At 33.9% G+C, this 21,280-nt stretch overlaps 1 protein-coding gene across 6 annotated transcripts in view; it reads right to left on the reverse strand.

The window, feature by feature from the left end:
- Nucleotides 1-2,866: 2,866 nt before the first annotated feature.
- The window catches only part of SACS (sacsin molecular chaperone), a 94,437-nt gene continuing 76,023 nt past the window's right edge, over nucleotides 2,867-21,280 (reverse strand). For all 6 annotated transcript variants that reach the window (XM_069080283.1, XM_069080279.1, XM_069080281.1 and 3 more), the window contains one exon: nucleotides 2,867-15,848. In XM_069080283.1, coding sequence (XP_068936384.1) covers nucleotides 4,300-15,848 — 11,549 coding nt within the window. In that variant the 3' untranslated portion in view covers nucleotides 2,867-4,299. The remainder of the gene's footprint in view (nucleotides 15,849-21,280) is intronic.

Below are 21,280 nucleotides of genomic sequence, written 5' to 3' on the forward strand. Positions count from 1 at the left end.
TTGCAGAAATTCTTCTCCTACCTATCTGAACTTTCTTCAGTCTCCTTTAATCGTTCATTAATCATTGCTCATCCCCAAGGCTTGTTCCTTCTTCCTCTCTCCATGCTCTTTGTTTTGACGATCTCACTACTTCCTATGACTTCAGTTATCATGTTACAAATCCTCCCAGACCTATATATCTAGACCTTCCCTCTCTTGAGTTTCAGTCCATATCACCAACTTCATATTGACTCTTTCCCATGGATATCTTGCAGGCATCTCAAACACAGCCTATCCAAAGTATAATTTATTATTTCCCTCCAAAAATGCATAACTCTTCCCTATTGCCCTACTGAAGAGTACCATTGACCCTTATCACCCATGGTCATAACCTGAGATCCATCCTTACCTCTTCTCTTTCATTCATCCCCATATCTTCAGCAACAAGACAGTGGGCAAGTCTCATTGATTCGACTTCTCTCATATCCATCCACTTCTGTTTCCTCATACAGCTACCAGCATAGTTCAAACCCTCTTCACTTGATCACCTGGATTATTAAAATAACTTTCCAAATGACACCCTTGCCTCAAGCCTCTTCCCTTTCAAATCCATCTTCCATACAGATATCAAAGAGACATTCCTAAAACCATTCTAACATTACTTCCCTGTTCTAGAGGTTCGTGATTTCCCATTATCTCTAGAATAAAGTGCATTCTTCTGTTTGCCATTTAAAGTCTTTCACAATCTAGTTCCAACCTACCATTCTCCATTAGTCTTCTTCACACACTCTACTGTCCAAACTAACCTTCATACATAACATTCCATTTAGTATCTATGCTTTTGAAAGTTATCTCTATAACTGGAATGTATTCTCTATTCACGTCCACTTCTTAGAATAATTACTTCTCTCAAATGCCACTTCCTACATGAAAACCTTACTGATCAAACCCAGATGCTAGTGCCTTCCTCCACCACCACCCCAAAAGAATTACCTTTGTATGATTTGTATCCACTATATGTACATGTCCCTCCACCCTCTCCAATCTTCCTCATCATGGGATGTAAGGTACTTGAGGGCAGATTTTCATTTTTGTTTTTGTGTCTCTAGAGTCTAACAGTGCTTGTCACAAAGAAGATGCTTAATAAATGCTTACTTGACTTCAAGTACATGGAGATTGGCACTGAAGTCCTACCTCTAATGCTAGCTATATGATTATAAGTATCATTGAATGAGCTTATCTCCTCATTTGTAAAGTGGTTATAATGGTCTCTAACTCACAACTTGCTGGAAAGATCAAGTGAGGGTACTTGGTAAATCTTAAAGTAGACTGGAATTAAGAATTAATTAGAATTAAGGTGGATAGAATGCTGGACTTGGATTCGGGAAGACTAGAATTGAAATGTCATTTCTGAAACTTAGTAGCTGTCTGACCACGGGCAAGTCACTTGCCTCCCTGAGTCTTCACTATCTTGTCTGTAAAAAGGAAATAATTGCTACAGATCCTCTTAGGAGAATCAAATGAGATAATGTATGCAGAACTCTTTTAAAAGCATTTTAACAGTTGCAATATATCCACTTACAGATACATAAACAGAGGTGAAGAAAAGTTGTCTCAACCCAAGATAACAAAATTGTTAGGTATAAGACTAGAACACAGGTTTCCTAACTTCTAGAACAGACTCTTTCTACTACACCAAGCATGGCTTATTGCCAACCTTTGTGACTTCTACTAAATATTTGCTCTGAAGATTTCTTTTTCTCTCACATTTTGCTAAAATATATATGATAAAGAAAAAGAATCCTGGTAAGGGTGGTACTGATGACTTTCTATTGCTTAAAAACCATTCAGCTAAAGGATTCCTCTTACTTTTCTCAAACATTTCTCTTAACCAACTGGTCTTTTTCATTTGTCATTAAAATTGTCTAAAACAAAACAAAAAAAAAAACTTAAAAGGCCCTAGTGAATATATTTACAAAATTTATTAATCAATGAAGAATCTCAGCTCACTAACTGGAAAGGTAAAGAAATTTAATTCCCTCAACTCCAAAACTCCAGTTGCAAGAAGCTGAGTTCTCAGAGCACAAATTTTGGCAGACCCTACCAATAATAGGGTCAAAGTCTAAAAACCTGTATCTTACTATAGGGAGCTCTGAGTGGAGGAAACTCACTCTGTCAATGAAACTTGGCACTTTCTCTGCAACTTGGAGAATTGCTTAAAGTACTGAAAGGCAAAATAACTTGCCCAGGATCACATAGCCAGCATGTGTCAAAGGCAGGACTTGAATCCAGGTCATTCTGGCTTTAAGGCTGGCCCTTTAGACAATGAACCATACTACCTTTCTCTATACTAATACTAGTAAGAGTAATAGAAACATATGGCATTTTAAGGTTTACAAGACATCTGATTCACAACACATTAAGGAAAATTGTATAAGAATTATCTTGATTTTAATCAAGATACAAGTTTCAGATAGGTTAAGCCTCTTGCTTCCTATATCACTATTAGAATCAGAAGTCCAGCACTCTTTCTCTATCTATTCCACTTTGGCTCTAAATATGGTACTAGTTCTTTACTATCAAAGGAAGAGCTAATCAAATATGAAGAGGCTTATCTCCAGAAATCTGGCCAACATAAAAGTAGTCTCAAAATAAGTAGCAAAATGTGTCAGTAAATATTAGTAATATACTTACTATGTGTTTAAGTCTATGCTAGACATATCCCCTAAACCCATTTTTAAAAATTCTAGACCCAAACAAAATCCCCACTTTCAAATTTTAGGAAAATCTCCACTTGTAGTTTATCCATTATAAACTGGAAAAGTACAAAAGTGAAGCTTGATTTCAAAGTTATAAAAGGTCTCTCAAAAACCAAAGTTACAATTAATTTTTATTTGTATATATATGTTTGCTTTATTAAAATTATGGCACTTAATATAACAGCAGAAATAATTACATGGCTTCACATTCAGAAGCAATACATTTTTCAAGAAGCAAACATTCTTTTTGTTACCGATAATAGTGAAAATGTTTCAACACATTCCTTAAGCCCTTAATTGCATAAAAGTCTATATCAGCATATTTTTCTTTTGGATTGCAACAATTAGTTTTAGTTACTGCACTTGTGTAAACTCATTGTCACTGAACTTTTTTACATTCTGAAAAAAATTACACTTTCATCATGCTAACAAGTAAATAAATATGTTACATTTGGACATGATAAATATTAAACATCAGATGTGGACAAATCTTGGGGGAGAGGAAACTTCCAAATAATAATTCCTATTTTTAAAAAAGTACTAAATTAATTATATGGCATTATCAAGGATATTACAATTTGCAATATCTGAAATGTTAACTAAGTCCCAAAGATCACGAAGTGTCATAGTGAAAGACAAAAAAATAGAACATTATATTGCAGCACCATTAGACATATGAAACAAAAAAAATTGCAACCTGTACACCCACACTATACAAATTATGTTTATGAAAAGAATATGTACACAAACATAATAAGTCTTCAAAATGCTATTTTGGTAAGCAGTTTTCAAGAATATCATCAACATCTGGTAATAAACTGCCACCACCCATTTCATGCTATCCACATGAAATCTTTAAATAGGAAGCCTGTAAACAAATTTTTTTTTAAAAAACCTCTCAAACTTAAAGCATAAAGTACACTTGGTGCACTTTTATAACTACTATGAATGCATAATCAAGTAAGATTCATAATTAAAATACTGTACCAATTCAAATGTACTGAATATTATTAGGATATAAAATTAGGACAAATTCATAATCAGAGCCAGCTGATGAGAGAACAATGGGTTCAAAAAAAAAGTCCACTCAAATAGAAATGTGGGAAAGAAATCATCACTCCAGAGACAACTTCCCCTTGTTTATCTCGGTGATATGTCCAGTGTTACAATAATTCCTTAAACAATTATACCCTGTTGAAAACATAAACAAAATTCATCCTAACATGAAACATATAAAGACCTTAACTAACACACTGCTAAGCTTTGGTTACATAAAGTGCAGTTCGATAACATGTTGTTTTAACCACTCATACATACATTTAATAATTATGTAACTCATTTTCCTATAATCTTGTAAAAATATTTTTTTAGGCTCAGAGTTTTTGTTAGAATTCATGTTAATGGTCATCCAAAGTTAGTATCAATTTTGTGCACTATATTTCAAAAACTCCTAGATAAAAGATAATTCAGCCCATGGAAGTATGATGGCCAAATGAATATTTGTTTGCATTTATCATGTTCAATATTTAGCTCTACCTAAAAATTGTTCCCTTTATTCATTTCATACCTTCTGTTGTATAAAGTTTTCAAGTTTTATTATGATACAAGCAGTACATTCCATCACCCTCATAGCAACTTCAGAAGTGAACCTATCATTTGGGATCTGAGGGAAAGGAAGTAAATCAGGGTACCTGGTCTTTAAACTATCCACACCATAAGCTTCCAATGTATGAACATCATTTGTAAGTCCTTCAAGTTGTTGACTATATTCCTCTATTTTTTGTGCAAGTGCAGTTGGCTTCACATCTTTATCTGACTTTCCCCGTACTGCATAGTCAGCAGCAATCAAAGCTAATTTAGTTGATAAGTAGCATTTAAAGCATACCCATTCATTAGCATTTTTATGAAGATCATTTCTGGCAGCAGAAAAATTTGCTCGAGCTTGCCTTAACCACCTCCGTGCTTCAACTGGATTACCTACAGTCTTAAAAGTGGGTGGGACAAAAAACCGTTGAGAATATGACTGCCCTGCAGAAGAAGGACCCTTTTCTTTGTTTTGTTGCTGCCTTTCTGATTTATGACTTGTTGCTTCTTGATTCCATGAAGTATAAAATCGCTGAAATGAATATTTGTCTGACTGAAATCGAGAAGCTGTTGAAAATGTTCTCCTTGATGTTCTATCTGTGTTTTGATCTATAAAAGCCTGTTTTTCTAATCTACTAATTTCATTCTGTAAATGCTTAAAAACTTCATTAGCCATATCATGATTCTCTGGATTTTTGTCTGGATGCCATTTCAAATATAATCGTCTAATGATCTTTTTCCTTTCAGATTCTGGAAGTTTCCATGCTTGCTCTACTACTGATGTCACTTCCCTCAATATTTCTGGCAAAGAATTTACCTTAATCTTTTTGGGTGAATGGTGTTTTGAAGATGGCTTATGGCTCTCTTTTCCAGAGAAAATGGGAGGCATGCTTCGAAGTCCAGGAACTGGAAATTCAGTAGGGCTGGTTGGGGTAGAAGGTGCACTGTCTCTACCATGAGAACTTTCATCAGGTCTTGAAAATTTATACAAGTCAAGAGAGCTAACTATTTTATATTCACTGTATCCAATGTCAATCTGATAAATCTTTCCTAGAAAGCTAGAGTTGTCAGCATCTTCCCTTTCAACTTCTTGTACAATAATTGCATATGTATATGTTGGTTGATAAGATCCATAGATATCTCCACCTTCTGCATCAACAAGATATCCAACATATTCTCCTGGATAAAAAACATTCATTGGATCCATAAGTAGAGTATAGTGGATTTCAGCAGGTATTGGAGTTCCAGGCATAGGAAGTTCAAGTTTTGATGGTTCTGATGAGTCATATTTCACTCCTAAACTGTCAAGTTTCTCACTGATCCTATAAATGTCATTGCAGCCTAACATGGCAATTAAATAGGATGTGTCTGAAATCAAATTGTCAGTTGCTGATTTAAGTGTCATTGCTAATGCTAAAAGGAAATTTATGTCTTTACTGTCTGAATGTTGTATGTAGAGTAAAATTACTGCATTGCCATACCGTTTTAAAAAAGCAAATGTTTCACTTTTGCTGTGGGGAATAGGATTAAATCCTTTAACTCTTAATGTTGTTTGCAGCTTCTCAAAGCATGACACTTTTAGTCCTTCTCGAAGGGCTTTGCAAAGTCTAATGGCCTTCTCTTCATTGGCCAGGAAAGCATTGTCATTTTCATGCTTCATAATTCTAATGAGTCCAGTAATGAACTGCTCTGAAGACAAGAGTAATTGCAATCTTCCTTGAAGAGAACATAATGCTCCAAACTGACAAATTTTTGGTGTTTCTTCATCTAACTGTTCTTCAAGAATGCTACTCAGTAGACGAGGCCTGAGTTTCTGAGGAAAGAGCATTATCAACTTGGTATGAAAACCATGATCTTTTCCCAAATAACATTGGCTCAGATCAACAAGCATCTGAACCCCAATATGCCCCTGTATTCTGCTTTTATAATGTGGTGCATCATCAAAAACTAAGATGCTTGACTTTACCAATCTACCATCTTGACTTGGAAGATAAAGTGCAAGATCTCTTACATTCTCAAGATCATTTCTAACCTTGACTGAATCATTTTGAAGACTCTTGAAGAGTCCAGAAACAACTCTCTTAACTGTGCGCATTTCATTAGGATCTAACTGTTTTCCTTCAGAATTCTTGAATATACGGCTCAGCACCTCAACATATTGTTTAGTTGAAATAACATCTTCAGTACCTAAATGCTTGAATAACTGATGAAAGGTGCCAAGTTCTAAAGGCAGTTTATATAAGTACGGTTTAAAATCAGATTCATATTCTAGATTTATCACTACTTCCTCAGGTTTTAGAAGCTTCCAACCATCTTCTACCATAACAAAAGCAACTCCTCGAAGCTGAAAGCGGAACTCTTTTTTTTCTGCACTGAGAAATTCATAAATACTCCGTAAGACCTTGGCTCTAGTTTTGACCATCTCTTCATCCAAAGTTGTTATGTTGCATATATTTCTGCAATTATGAATGACTTTGTCAAGAGGAGGATCTAAATTGACATTGAGCATAGTCAAAACTTGTTCAAGTTGTTCCTGTGGACCTAGAGTACTGCCTTCTTGTTCTTTGATACTCAGAGGTGTTGCTTTCTCAGGAAGAATAGGACAGGAGGTCCACAACAGCTGCAAGACATCTGACTGTTTGAATTTAGGATTTACCTGTGCTCCATTGAACCGTATAAGAGGAAGTGTTCCATTTACCTCTTGATATTGGGGGTGAAATCTAATAAATTCAGCAGGAGCACGTTCAGGACATAAGAAAGGTACTAGAGATAATTCTTTCAAAAAATTTCCAGTTAATAAATCCATTCGTTCTTGAAATATATGATAAAGAAGGACATCAACTGTGTTTTGCAGTGTTTCTTTAGACCAGTTTTCTGTATTAGCTCTCATACTTACTTCCTTAGCAAATTGCAGTAATTGTTGTTGAGAAAGAATATATTTGAGTCCAATGTTTCTTAAGAACATTACCCATGATGTTAAGAAGGAAGCTTGGTTCTTGGGTTTAGTGAGGTGCTCCAATTTTTTAAAGAAATCCTTAGGTATAAATAATTTTTCTGGAAGCATAACTTCAAAAACTCTCACAGTTCTGTCATAAAAATGTTTTGCAGATTTTAAACGATTACTTGCATCATGAATTATCAACAGACTTTCCAACTTTTCAAAAAGCTGTTCCTTTATCTCTGATGATTCTTCAATGTTGGATAATCTGTTCTTCAGGTAAATGAGATGTTCTAATTTGGCATCATAAGAGAGATTTTCGATCTTTGGTAAAAGGTGTTTCAAATATACTTCAAGATCATCTACAGGGACACAGCCAAGAACTTCATATAATTCCTTCAAGTGTATTTTTTCTTCAAGAAAGGCAGATGATGAGGATAGTGTCCATTTTTCCACTTCAGTTGAAGGGATGGTTTTTGTAAGTACATAACATGCTCCAAATTTTGCAATGCTCATGTATCGACCACTAATAGATTTATAGCATGGAAGTGATTTTAAAATTTTAATGTCATCCTGAGACATCAAGTGACTTAAATTGCAATTGAAATACATTAACAGAGCCTCAAAATCATGTTCTGCTAATTTTTCAGTTCTAAATGTTGAAGTCTGGACCATATAATGTATGGCCTTCAAAATGCTTGTAGGATTATCTATATTTGCTGTGTGAGCTGACAGTAGAGGAACAATCACATTGTCTTTGGAACAAATTTTATTTAAAGCAAGCTGAATACAACCAGCTTTCATTAAAGCATGGAAAACTTTATCACTCTGGGCATTTGGAAAAACAGCTATATGCATAAGGCTTAGAGGAAGTAGGACATCCCCTTCTGGAACAACAAGCTGACTGGCTGAAACAGTAAATTTAGTTCCTGGAAGCAGAGCCCAATCCTTTAGAGTATCAACAACAATGTCAAAAGTTGGTTTTATTTCTTCTTGATCTTCTTTCACATTTACAGATTCACTGATAAAATTCCACATATTTTTAAGCCAAGATTCACTTGCAAAATTTTCTTTCCACTTTGTACAACTTTTAGTTTTATATTCACGTGGTAACACAGATGATAATAAATCAGCAAAACTGGTAATGTCAAAAACTTTTGCAACTTTACTAGTCAATAAAATGTTGCTGTATCTCAAATACAATGTATTCATAAACAAATCCTTGCGGGAAGGTATCAATTCATGATATGTTGTAAGAAACTTGGGACGTTTTGCATCAAAAATTTGTAAAACACTATCAACTGTAATAAGAAGTGGCAGTCCCTCAACTACCATCTCATTTTCTTCTGCATCCTTGAAGCAATAATCTACCAAAAGCTTTAAACTGTGAAACAGCTTCAAATTAGTCTGCTGAAGGCGGCAAGGCAATTTCCCAATGTGGCAATTAGTGTCAGGAGAGGAAAATGTCATCAAAAATGACCGGACATCAGCAGGAGTTACATAGCTAGCAGGAATTTCTGCATCTAAGAGACAGTGGTAAAGATTGGCAGTTTCATCACAATTATATATCAAGTTGAATCCAATTTCTAAAAGTAAATGCTTCAGTCTGTAAACATTTTCTGCTATAGTTTTACGTGTTGTGATATTGTACTCTACATTTTTAAGGTGCTGTAATTCATCCTGAAGCAAGTTGTCAAAAAATGGTTTGGTTTTGTTTGAAGTAGACATATTAACCCAAGTGATAATAACTGCAGAATGTAAATCTGAGCCATCAATATTTGGAGCCCTTACCACAGGTAATAACCGTTTCTGATCTTCATGAATACAACTGTAAAGTGCTTTCACCAGACAATATAAGTCTGGTTGCAGGTCGAGTCTGTTGACTGGGAAAAATGACAAAAACTTTTTTAAAGTGTCTTTTACAACATGAATAGCTGTATTTTGTAAAATTGACATTGTGGGGTCAGTACCTGGGAAGTAACGCTTTTTTAACTGAATCAGTAGTTCAACATATGCTGGTGCTATTAAGGCAGTCATCAAACTATTATTCCAGTCACTACGAACACCAACTCCATTATCATCCCGCCACAAATTTCTTCTTGCTGAGTCTAAAGCAAAGTGTCCATTTACATGAAAAGGTAGCCCTGTTTCTAAAGAAAGTGGCAAAAAGCAGAAGGCTCTATGGGGTTTCTTGTAATTATGAGTAATGCACGCTGCTACTCCACCACGTGGAAAAAGAGTAATGTCCTGATTCTTATGAGCTGAAATGACACTCTTAGAAACTTTGTCCATGCTTGAAAATCCTGATCTGTTACAAATTAGCCATGTAGTAAGGTTACCTTCAGAATCTTCAGTATCCATAGTATATGTAATTTGTTGTACTGGTATGTCTTTCAACTGCTTTTTTTTGGTAACACTGTCAATTACAGCTGCATGAAATTGTTTCCGCTTTAATCTGTCTCCATCAGTTATTTTGCCTTTTACTGAATACAGTACATTTAGTGCACCTGTTGCCTTCTCTATTTCACAAATAGAAATCTTTTCCATATGATTAAGAAACATAAGAAGTTCTGCCCCATCTGAACGCAATTTATCCAAAAGGTTCTGAACCATTCTATCTGATGATGGCACAGAGGAAATTTCTGAAACTTTGGCCATTTCTCCATTACGAAGTGGAAATCTGAACATTGTGCAATTGTCCAGTTTAAAATGATCACCTAAATAGAGATCCAGAACATCTGAGAACTGTGTTCTGAAATCTGAATCTAAATCCCTAAACATGCGTCCAGGGCTAACTGATGTAGCTCCTGGCGCATATCTTGCATGTGGATCAAAGATACAGAGTATGTCATTACCAGAAATAAATGAAGGACAGTCAGTAATGTGATATACAGAATTGAATCCTATGCCATATTGCCCAGTTTTACAAGGATTTCCTTCTTTTGTACCTTTTCCAAGGTTCTGAATTCCTCTGACATCATCTTCGGTAAATGGCTGATTGTTATACACACAAAGTGCTGGCCCTTGCAGTGGTGCCCACTTATCATCAAATATTCTATCAACTGGATGTTGTCTTGGATCAAAAACAAAACAAATTTCTGTGGCTTTCGCATCATCAGCATTTTGAAGGAGCTCTTTCAACATTTCTTTTTCTGAAGGATAAGCATTAAGGATACTTTTAATCCTACTGGTCAGTTTTTCTTTCTGTCCAAATTCAGTTCCAAGTGTTGTAAAACAGATATTAGATGCATATCTTTCTAAGGCCTTATGTCGCTTTGGTACTGCTCCAAGTTTTACAGCTACTTCCCTAGGAATATCAGCATGACAGTATTTTACAGTGGTATCCTTGACTTTTATCCAGGGACAATCATTGTAACATAATGAATTGGCAGGCAAAAGAGCAAGATTAGTGTCTGGTAACAATATTTTGCCATAGTTTTTCTCACAAAATTCTTGATTCTTTTCTCTAATAAGACTCCATATTCCTTCGCTAATAATTCGCCTGCAAAGCTGAAAGTTTGCTTCAGATATTTGTTTTGTCCCTCTCTCTTGATTTACTGATTCCAAAACAAAGGCAAAATCTTCAACAGAAAAAGAAGACCTCACACCTATGTTTTCAAAGAGTTCACGGAAATTATTTTTGTATTTATTTGGCAATTGATAAAGATACGGTGCTGCATCAAAGTTCAAATGAAATGATACTTTTTCTGGTTCAACATAAGCATTCTCAACTAAAATGAAATTATAAGTTTTAAGCTGTTCAACAATTGCTGTCTTGGTGGTTTCATTTTGTTGCATTGCCTCATGAAGATATTTGTAGCAAGCATTGGTGATATTCTCCTGATATAATGTAATTCCATCAAGTGATTTTGCAACCTCTTTTAACTGGTTTATAACCAAATCAACTGTTGGTTTCTTAAGTAACCCCAAAAACTCTTTCACAGCCAACGACACTGAGCCACAACCTTTAAAAGAATGAGAATTTTCATTGAGAATTGGTTGTAAAAGACAAACTATATCTTGATACTCAGCTGTATAAAGATCAGTTGCTGCAAACATAGTTTCAGGTTTAAAACTGCTACCTTTCCACTCCAGAGAGAAACCTGCTGGTTTTGATAGGAAAGGAAGGAAAGGGATTGTTTGATATTTTGCAGAAAATTCTTTTGCTCTAGGATCCCTGATTTTTAGTTTTTCATCAATAAGATTCAATAAGATGCTACTTCTTAGGCAAGCAGCAGCATGGTCCCTCTTATTAATTTCAGCTACTGACTCTGCACGTTCTAGCATGTCATCCCATAATATATCATCCTTTGCCATTCCTAACTGAACAAGTTTAATCAAGATAATAGGATTAAGATAATCCTGGGTGGACCCATAAGGAAATCTTCCATCTTTAGTTTCAAATAACTTTGCAACTCGTCCTTCAGGATGGATCAACCTTGAAGGCAAGACTAAAGGATGGCCTTCCAAAGAGCAAGGAACACATGGAGTTACACGAAGAATTCCAGAGAATTCTTCAACCTTTTCATTTAAAACAAAATACATTAAAGGATCTCGAAGTTCTGCTTCAATTTCTTGTATATTTGGGAAAAATACTTCTGAAAAAAATTGTCTCTCAGAAAATGTGTTCTCAAGAAGTATCTGTTTGCAGCCTGCTTCTTCAAATCCCAATTTTACCGAAGAAGGAAGTTCAACAGCACAGAGATTCTTTGATCCAGTTTTCTTAAGGTATTTTAAAAAGATCTTGAAAGCAGCAGGACCAATGTCTGACCTTTTAAGTATACAATCATCTAAAAATCTCACATTCTTCATAGAAACCCATGTGGACCCATCAGAGAAGACTCTAGACACTTCTTTACCTTTCCCGTGAGCTATATCTTCATAAAAACCTTGGCATATCACAGAAAAATCATCATGAACTAAATCAGGATCTGGCCACACAGCATAGTAAGTATAATCAATTAGTTCTCCACTTATGGCTAACTCTCGTAAAATACTGAGTGCTTCTAGGTAGGCTTTAACAATAACATGTCTCATGAATACATTGTTCCATCTTCCTTTTGTATCTGTCTTCCATATTTCTTTCCTATTTGAAGTAACTGCAAAACAGCCATTGATATGAACTGGCAACCCTGTTTTTATTCTCAGAGGTAAATAGCAGAAAACTTCACCAATGTGTTGTTTCACAGACCATTTTTGGTCTTGGGCTTCAGAAAATAAGACTCCTACTGCACCACAGGGAACAAGCCCAAGCCTTCTTCCATTTTCATTCAGGGAAAATTTTAAAGCCTCCCCAGTATCCATGCAAGTACATATTAGCCACGTAGTAGAATCCACTGTTTTCTGTGGTAACTCTTCAGATGGCCTTTTAGCCTGTCCTGATTTTGCCATTTCAAATAAGGTGGCTGGATCATCATCTGGACCCCTAAATAGTGGTGACTGCAAATCAGCAATTCTTCTGAACACGTGACGAAATTCTTCAACTGTGATCTGTAATATGCAAGATGACTTTGGTATATCCATGGGAGGTTTTTTATTACTGCTACTGCAAGTCTTCATGAGCTTAGCAGCTTCTTTTAAAACACTTACAATGGGTACATTTAATGCTTTGGAGGAACAAATGCTTTTTTTAATGACAATTATATCTTGTGCTAAACCAGGATTGGTTTCTTCAATTTTCAAGTACTTCAAAAACATGGTATTGACATTCTGAGTGAAAAGGATAAGTCTATGTCCACAGAGGCTAAATTCATCCACAAGGGAGTAAATGTCTGCTGTATTATAGCAAGCACTACTGATCTCACTCAGTTTAGCTTCTTGCTGTGTTCTAAACGAAAGTCGGAAAAGAGTTCCTTTGTAACTGTAAGGTGCTTCTACAGTTAGTGGTAACTGACAGTCAAACACATCTATAAATGGCTTAAACTGATTAGGAAATTTTCTAAGTCTTTTTTGTTGTTTACTCCAATTAATTTTGATGCCAGGGTTAGATTTATCTTTAATATGTTTACTGAGATGGTTTATATTTGGATCAAACATTATCATGAACTCTCGACTCATAATGATGGGAATGTCAGTGATATGGTACACAGAATTAAATCCAAGACCAAATTTTCCAACTTTATCAACCTCTCCTCTTTTTAAAGATTCTCCTAATCTAGTTATATTTATAAAGTCTGAATCTGAGAATTCAGAATTGTTGTATGACCACAAAGCAGGACCATGGCAGGCTGCCATTCCTGGATCTAAAAGATTCTCTCTTATGTCCATGTTTCTTCTCATATCAATCATAAAATTGCATTCTGTTGCATTTGCATCATCAGCATTTTGAAGTAATTCTTTAAAAATATCTGAAACTGAAGGATACTCTTCCAAAATGTTTTTAATTCTTACAGTAAGTGGTTCTCTCTGTCCTGACTGCTCAAACCCCATATTTTCAGGATTGATTAGTCTTGTACTAAGGCATGGAACTTTTAACCATTCTGCAGTTTTCATGGGTATGTCCTCATGCACCAAAATAATTGGTTCCACAGAATCTTCCAGTAAGTCATTAAGGTCATCAACTTTAATATCACAATAACAACATTCGTGAATTGGTTTCATCATAAGTTTTGAGGGATTCTTGCTGTAGTGAATTGGTACTGGTGTATTGAGGCTTGCTGGAATCTGACTGCTATACAGCCATCGTATAATATTCAGCATAAGATGAAGGTTTTGCTTACTTTCTTCTTCACTGAGTTCTTGATCACTTTTAAGATATACCTTCTGAATAACCATGGAAATATGGTCTGCTGTCAACTCTTCTATTGAACCACAGGCCTTAAATAGTTGATGGAATTTTGCCATAGTTTTAGGCACACTGTGCAAATAAGGCTGAAGTTCAAGATCATGTATTGGTTTTATCACTGCCTGAGCCAGGGGACAAAATTTTTTGCCTGTCCAGACCCATGGAAACTTCAAAGCTTTAAAAGCTTCTTTGCCTTCATCTAAATGATCATGCATAAATCCATAAATTTCAAGCAAAATATGTTGGAATTGGTAGTAGTCTTCATCACTAAAGGTTTTTGAACTATGCCAATCAACAACAATCTTAAAGTGTTTTAAGACTGCGTTTATACTAGGTTTTGTGAATATGCCAAGAGCTTTTTCTAAATTTGCATGGATACTTTCAACAAGAGGAACTGACGAACCAACTAAAGTAGCATGAGATATGTCACACATTTCTGGTGGTGAACAAAGATTACAAAGGTCTCCTTTCCAGATTAAAGATCCTGGATAATTTGGAGGTCTTTCCTTGCATGTTGGAACCCACTTTATCTTCTTCAGTGTTGCTTTTGCTTCAGGTGACTGTAATAGTGTATGATTTTTATTTAAAACCATTAAGAGAGTTTTAGCTTTCTTTAAAAGAGCATCCAAATTTGGGCTAGAACTAACTTGTAATTCTTCAATTTTTTTTGCCACTTGTATGATATCTTTTTCTTTAAGACTGGCTTCATTTTTTAACCCTATCTGTCTCAAAGAATGAAGAATGTCTGAAGAAGTAAAAATACTAGGCGGAAAGGAGATTTCTTCTTCAGCATAAAACAAATCCTGCAATATACCAACATCAGAATCAAAGAGTTCACAGGCTGAAACAATGTGTCCCTGTGAAATCTGAATAAATTTTAATGGCATTACCCAATCTATTACTCGTGGATTCTCATTTTTCAGAGAGGACAGATGTTCAAGAATCCACAGCATAAGCTGTTTTGTTTCTTCATGAGAATAAAAACCATTTTCAATATCTTTTAATATAAACTTTAAGCAGCCAGTGCTTTTTAGCTGCTCTACTTTCAACATATTTGCCAAACGTATGGTAGCTTCATCACTGTTGTCAATTACTGGAATGGAGAGTCTCAGATCTGGTGGAAGTTTAGCAGTATGATGCAATACTTTACAACCTTTCAATTTCGTAAAAGAGGAAATCCCTTGACTAGATGAATGATTAATTCTTTTAAATATCGTCAATTCTTGAATGATTCTTTTCTCCTTTTCGTTTATATCAGTTAAACTAGCTAAGAATTTTCTCAGAGCATCTTTATGTGTTGGAAGCAATGAAGCTACTTGATTACACAGTTTCTGCAATGACATCTTCTCCATTATCTGCAAAACAGCACTTGGTAATGGGGGATGTACATATTTTTTAATAAGAGGATGCTGTATAGAAGGATCTAGTTTTTTAAGGACAATGCCTCCAAGCTTTTGTACAATGTCTGCTAAAAATTCTGGAAGCTGTGCTTCAGATTCATCATCTAAAATAACTGGTGATGGGATCCTGAGTCTAATGAGTTCCACAAATGCCTGACTTTTCTCCAATGTAGTCTTAGGGATAAGTGGCATTTCATCAAACAGAGACAAATCCTCTGAAAAATGTATATAGAGATTCTTCCAAACCATCTTAAGCCATGCAACAGATGGATGATCACTGTCTTCAGTAAATGGATACCACTGAACTACCAATTCTCTGCCAGGCCAAAACGTATTCATTACTTCTTTAATAAGACGTGCAAATCGTTCTGGGTTCAGAAGCTGCAGTTGAGTGCAGGGTCTTCCTGTAAATTATATTGAATAATAACATTATTTTTTAATAGATATAAAACTCTAACGGTTTTTGGCTTTATATTCTTATCACATATATATTTTGTTATATATATGTGTATAACTAATTTAACTAAAAACATAATTCTAAATAATCAGATAAAATATATGCGTACATGTGGACTGTGTACATATGTACATATACACATATGTGTAAAAACATATTGCACATATTATGTATATTTTTGAGTAAACACAAACACATACATATATAGCCTTTGAAAAAAAGGCCCTGTCTTTGGTGCTTTAAAATATATATACTGTACATATAAAGATGTTTTCTAAATTATACTACAAAGACCATACTTGCTAAGGTATATTACCATAATTAGAATTTTTAGTCCTCCAAGTGAATAACCTTTGTAAAAATACTTGTTTTTAGTGCATATTACATTTCTTTAAAAAGCATAAGGAAAAATGTAGATAGTATCTTTATGAACACATTTGCATTTAAAGTGTAGATATTTTCTAAATAGTTAATTTGCATAATTTTGCTAAGGCCATAGCTATCAAAACATCTAATTACATGACATTTTTAACTATCACTCCAAATAATTGCAATGTATTTAAAATCCATTTGTACTTAAGGTTTTGTCTGAGTGCATTTTGTATATCTGTGACTATTCATAATATCACTAGCCAAAAACTTGAAAAATATTGGACAATTTTGTGCCTATGGGTAATTTTTTTTTCATCAAAAGGCAAATCTTTGAATTAAAAAGCCTCAAGCAATAATTTAAAAACATATCCAATATTTTATCCAACTCTAAAATATCTGAAAAATCAGTTTTGTTTCATTTGTGCCTAAAATGCATGACATTATTGAGTCAAAAGGAATAGTGAGGAGGGTTGAACTCCCTCATTTTTACAGATGAGGAGCCAAAGAGATTTTTACAATTTTAAAACTTCACCAAGGGCACAGAGTGAAAGAGTAAAACCAGAATTTGGGTTTCCTCACTCCTAGTCAGTATTCTTTTAACTGTACCATACTCCCTCTAGAACTGTTGACTTCAATAGTTCCTGAGACCCAGATATCAAGTTTCTAGCTTGGAACTCCTAACAATTTTATGAAGCATAAAGAAAAAAGATTAAAGATAAGAATATGCATTATTATAATTAACATAATTATTAAGATGCTAAAAAGCTTTCTCCCCTTAACCCAGTCATTTTTATATTAGTTGCATCCTTGCAATGTTTAGGAAAAAATTCTGGTACAGATATGTATTTTGTCTACTAAAGGATGGTATTATCAGTCATATTCCAAATATTTTCACATTCAACACCATAACATTTAATTTCAAATTCAGCAATAAAATTATAAAATCTTACAAAAAATTTGGATGGTATATATAGTAGATCCATGAATCCCATTCTTAACCAAAATGTGTTCTTTAAGAGTGTTTATTTTAAAATGTTATTTCTTAGTGACAGTAAGTTATATTTCTCCAAAATCCAAATGCAAAATGAGGCAAAGTTGAAATAAAAAGATGAGTAGAAATCCAGTCCATTCATGAATGTTGAAAATCCAAAACAATTTGACCTATAACTTAATTAATCATGGTGAAGAATAAAAGGGACTATCATGATATGAAAAACTAATAATTTTGTACTGTTAAAATAAATCTTTCATAATTCTTTTGAAATATTAAAAGTGACATATTAGAAATCAAAGTAAATTAGATTCAAAAATCACAACCTTTTTCACAAGATTACTTCTAAATCAGAACCAGCAATATAATTTTCTTTTTAAAAATTAATTTGGGCAAAAGAAGATCATTCATTAACGTCCTTTCTGTAAGATAATGCAGAATCATTCTATTCTGTAATTTTTAATTTAAGTAATTTTCTATAACAAAATCATTTAAGAAATTCTGAAGTGAGTCCACAGACAATATGGAAGTACATTATATACATCAAAATCATTAACTGATGCCAAAAAAAAAGAAAACTGATTCTTGTATGTAGGTTACTAATGTCCTATATTTACGGTGGTTAGGTGTAATGTTCATTCATCCAGTAAACAATACTGTATAATACTTTCACATGGACTCCAGTAATCTACAAAATATATACTTTATTATAGGCAAATTGTCAGGTACTGATACAAATAAAATGTCCATTTATAACACAAACACAAACAACATGCAGCTAGCTAACACAGCAACCATGCTCAAGTAAAAAACACACTAGGGAAAAAAGAAAGGAAGTCATTGAGGCACAAACCTAAGCATCTACCTTGGGCAAATTTGAAGTTCTAATTTCTCCTTTCTTTTATTGTTTTGAATCCTCACCAAGTTTAAGTTATTTGATTTTTATTACAACAAAACTGTTAATACAGAGGAAAACATTTTCATACTCTGGATTAGTAAGCACCTGTACACAGGAACAATGAAATAATTTTTTTCCCTCAAAAATAATTCCAGTTATGCAGTGTTATCAACATAGAATTTATAGAATTTTTATGTCATTAATGTTTTCCATGGCCTTAAATATTGTATACCATCACTAATTTCCAATAGTGACTGCTAAAGGTTAACAAAAGCAACAAAATTTCCTTGGTGAATTTGTTTATAGGAAATTTAGAGATAAGATGTTTTCTCACATATCCAAAAAGCCAAAGATATTGTATGTGTCTAAAATAAGGGAGTGTCTTAAGCTGAGGTCCAAAGATCCTGTATATAGGTTTCACAGGTTCCATGAACTTAGATAGAAAAAAATCTTTTTTTTCACTAACCCTTCAATTGAAACTTAGCATTTTCTTCAGTTATTTAAAAATATTATTTTGAGGGTAGCTCGACAGGCTTCACCAGACTGTCATAGGGACTGATGAAATAAAAAAGTTTAAGAACCCTCAGTCTAAAAGGATCCTTGCAAATAATACAATAAAACTTCAATTCGGACCAACTTAGAACAAATAAGCTTCAATTACCTAGTAGCTTTGTTGTTGCTGTTACTTTCTTTAGTAAACTTTACTTTTAAGAAAAATAGATAAGCTGTAAGAAAATCAGATCAAATCAGAGGGTTTCTTTCTTTAAAAAAAATTTCCTGGATAAATTCTAGTGTCAGTACAGATCAATACAATCTCTCACAACATTACAATGATAACCTTAAACTACCGAAAGATTCTGAGCATCAACCAAAGACTAAATTATGCTTAATATTAATTTGTAAGAGGCAATGTGATCTAGTAGAAAGAGATCTGGCCCTGAAGCCACGGTTCAAATCTTACCTCCAACACATACTAGCTTTATAATTCTGGGCAAGTTACTAAACCTATCAGTGCTATGGACAACTCTTTAAGCGTGCGTTACAGAAAAGGTGCTGATCTACACTGAGATAATTTTCCTTAATTAAGGGACAATAAAATCACAAATCTAGGTCCTATCCATAACATTTATTTTACCAAGATGAAAAAGCATTTTAACATATATTTTATTTGTTTTTAATTAAAACAAAAAGAAACTCAGTTAAAAATTCAAAACACCTCAATTCCTGAGCATTCCAATAAATTCAGTGGTTTTTTTTTCAACCTAATTAGCAGCTCTGAGATTACCAGAATCATATTTGAATAACTCACCCTAATTTTCTGTTGTACAGAAAAAAAAAAACTGAAGTTCAGTCAAGTGAATCATAACATGATAGTAACCCTGGGTTTTCAAAACATTGCAACAGAACCAAGATTTGAAAAGTTCTAAAAAGAAATAAAACTAAATTTTTTTTTAAACCCTAGAAAAGTCCAGGAACCCAATGATTGACTCTGTATAGACATCTAAGGACCAGTGTAGGCTGGTTCAATACCTGACTACAGGGTGATGAATTATTTAGCCATAGCAATTCTGGAATCACGTAGTCATTCAGTTTTTGACCGAAGAACTCCAACTAGGGGAAAACCACTACCTTCACAGGCTCATAAAATCATAGACCTAGAGTTGGAAAGAAACTCAGAGGCTACCCATCCTAAACCTTTTATTTCATAAATGAAGAAATTGAGGCCCAGGGAGAATCTAAGGTTACAAAGGTAGTAAGTAATGGAAGAAGAATATGAATTCATATTTTGTCTCCAAAGCAAAAGCTCTTTCCACTCTATATTCTGAGGGAGTCCAGTCGATTTTTTGTATAGCTCTCTTTGTTGGGGAGTTTTTCCTGGCATTTTAAAGACACTCCACTAAAATGAAAAGTTGTAATCTATACCACTAGAGAATGGACTTGAATTGAGGAAATTACAAATTTTTAAATCACTGAAGTGGTGATTAGCAATGTCAGCTTTAATTTAAAGTTTTATAGCAGTCTACTACAATACTTTATAAAGAATAAAGTATTTCACTTTATCCCACACAAATATAACAAAGTTTAATAAAACATCTCATTAAGTTTCAGGTTGAGTCCTATCTTTCCAAAAAGCAAATTAACATTAAATGACTTCACTAGCTTCAAGAAAAGCTCAGAAGCACAAATGCAAACTTCTTAGCAAATCCCTTAATCTAGAACAGGAAACTACAAAATGAGAAACTCAGAGTGTGCATGCTGTGGTTCTAGATACACTACAATGTCACTATTTTTATTGTTCTATATTCTGCTAAATGTCTTGTATATAACTGCTTGAGTCCACAGCTCCTAGACAAAACACTGACATAACCAACTATCACTGACATTTTCATCATCTGTATCAAATTTTCATTGTTGAAAGTCCTTAACCATTATTTATATAATCACAGTATTTATTCTACTTTCAGTAAAAGTTTGAAAATAAATTTAATAATGTTTGCATTTAAATTATATCAGTCAATAAACATTTTAAACATGATAATTTCTAAGCTAGCCCTATTATCGATCTTCCCTGCATTATGGAATTAGATAAAATCCAACAAAGTCAATTTATATAAAGCACTAAGTCCTAGTTTCTTATTGATTTTCTTGCAAAAAATGGCAATGTGTTCACATGGAAAATAATTTCACAAATTATGGTTTAGGGGTGTCCATTTAACACTTTTCCTCTTCAGCAATATACCAACAATTTAGCATCTTTCTTCTATGATCTATACCACCCCTAGCCCATAGCATAAAAAATTCATGCACGGCATTCTCTATATCTCACACACTATTCCCAGGTCTTTTTTCTCTTTTCTCTGAGTAACATAATTTCTATTAGGAGCAGACTTTAGTCATATTACGTGCTCCAATTTAGCAAATAATTTATTGCAGACTAAGTGTATTTTAAATTTAAGGCCAATGAATTAGTTCCTTCACCAATAAACAAATTAGTATTTTGAATTTTTATGCTGTTATTTAGAATAAAGAATTCTTGAATTGCTATATGTTCATGTCTGTTTTAAAAGGCATAAAAACTTTAAAAGTCATCACCAATGATCTGGCAATCAATTTAACT

The sequence above is a fragment of the Petaurus breviceps genome, unplaced genomic scaffold (assembly GCF_028583685.1).
Source record: "Petaurus breviceps papuanus isolate PSGF00001 unplaced genomic scaffold, PetGlider_PUasm1.0 91133, whole genome shotgun sequence".
NCBI classification, from domain to species: domain Eukaryota; kingdom Metazoa; phylum Chordata; class Mammalia; order Diprotodontia; family Petauridae; genus Petaurus; species Petaurus breviceps.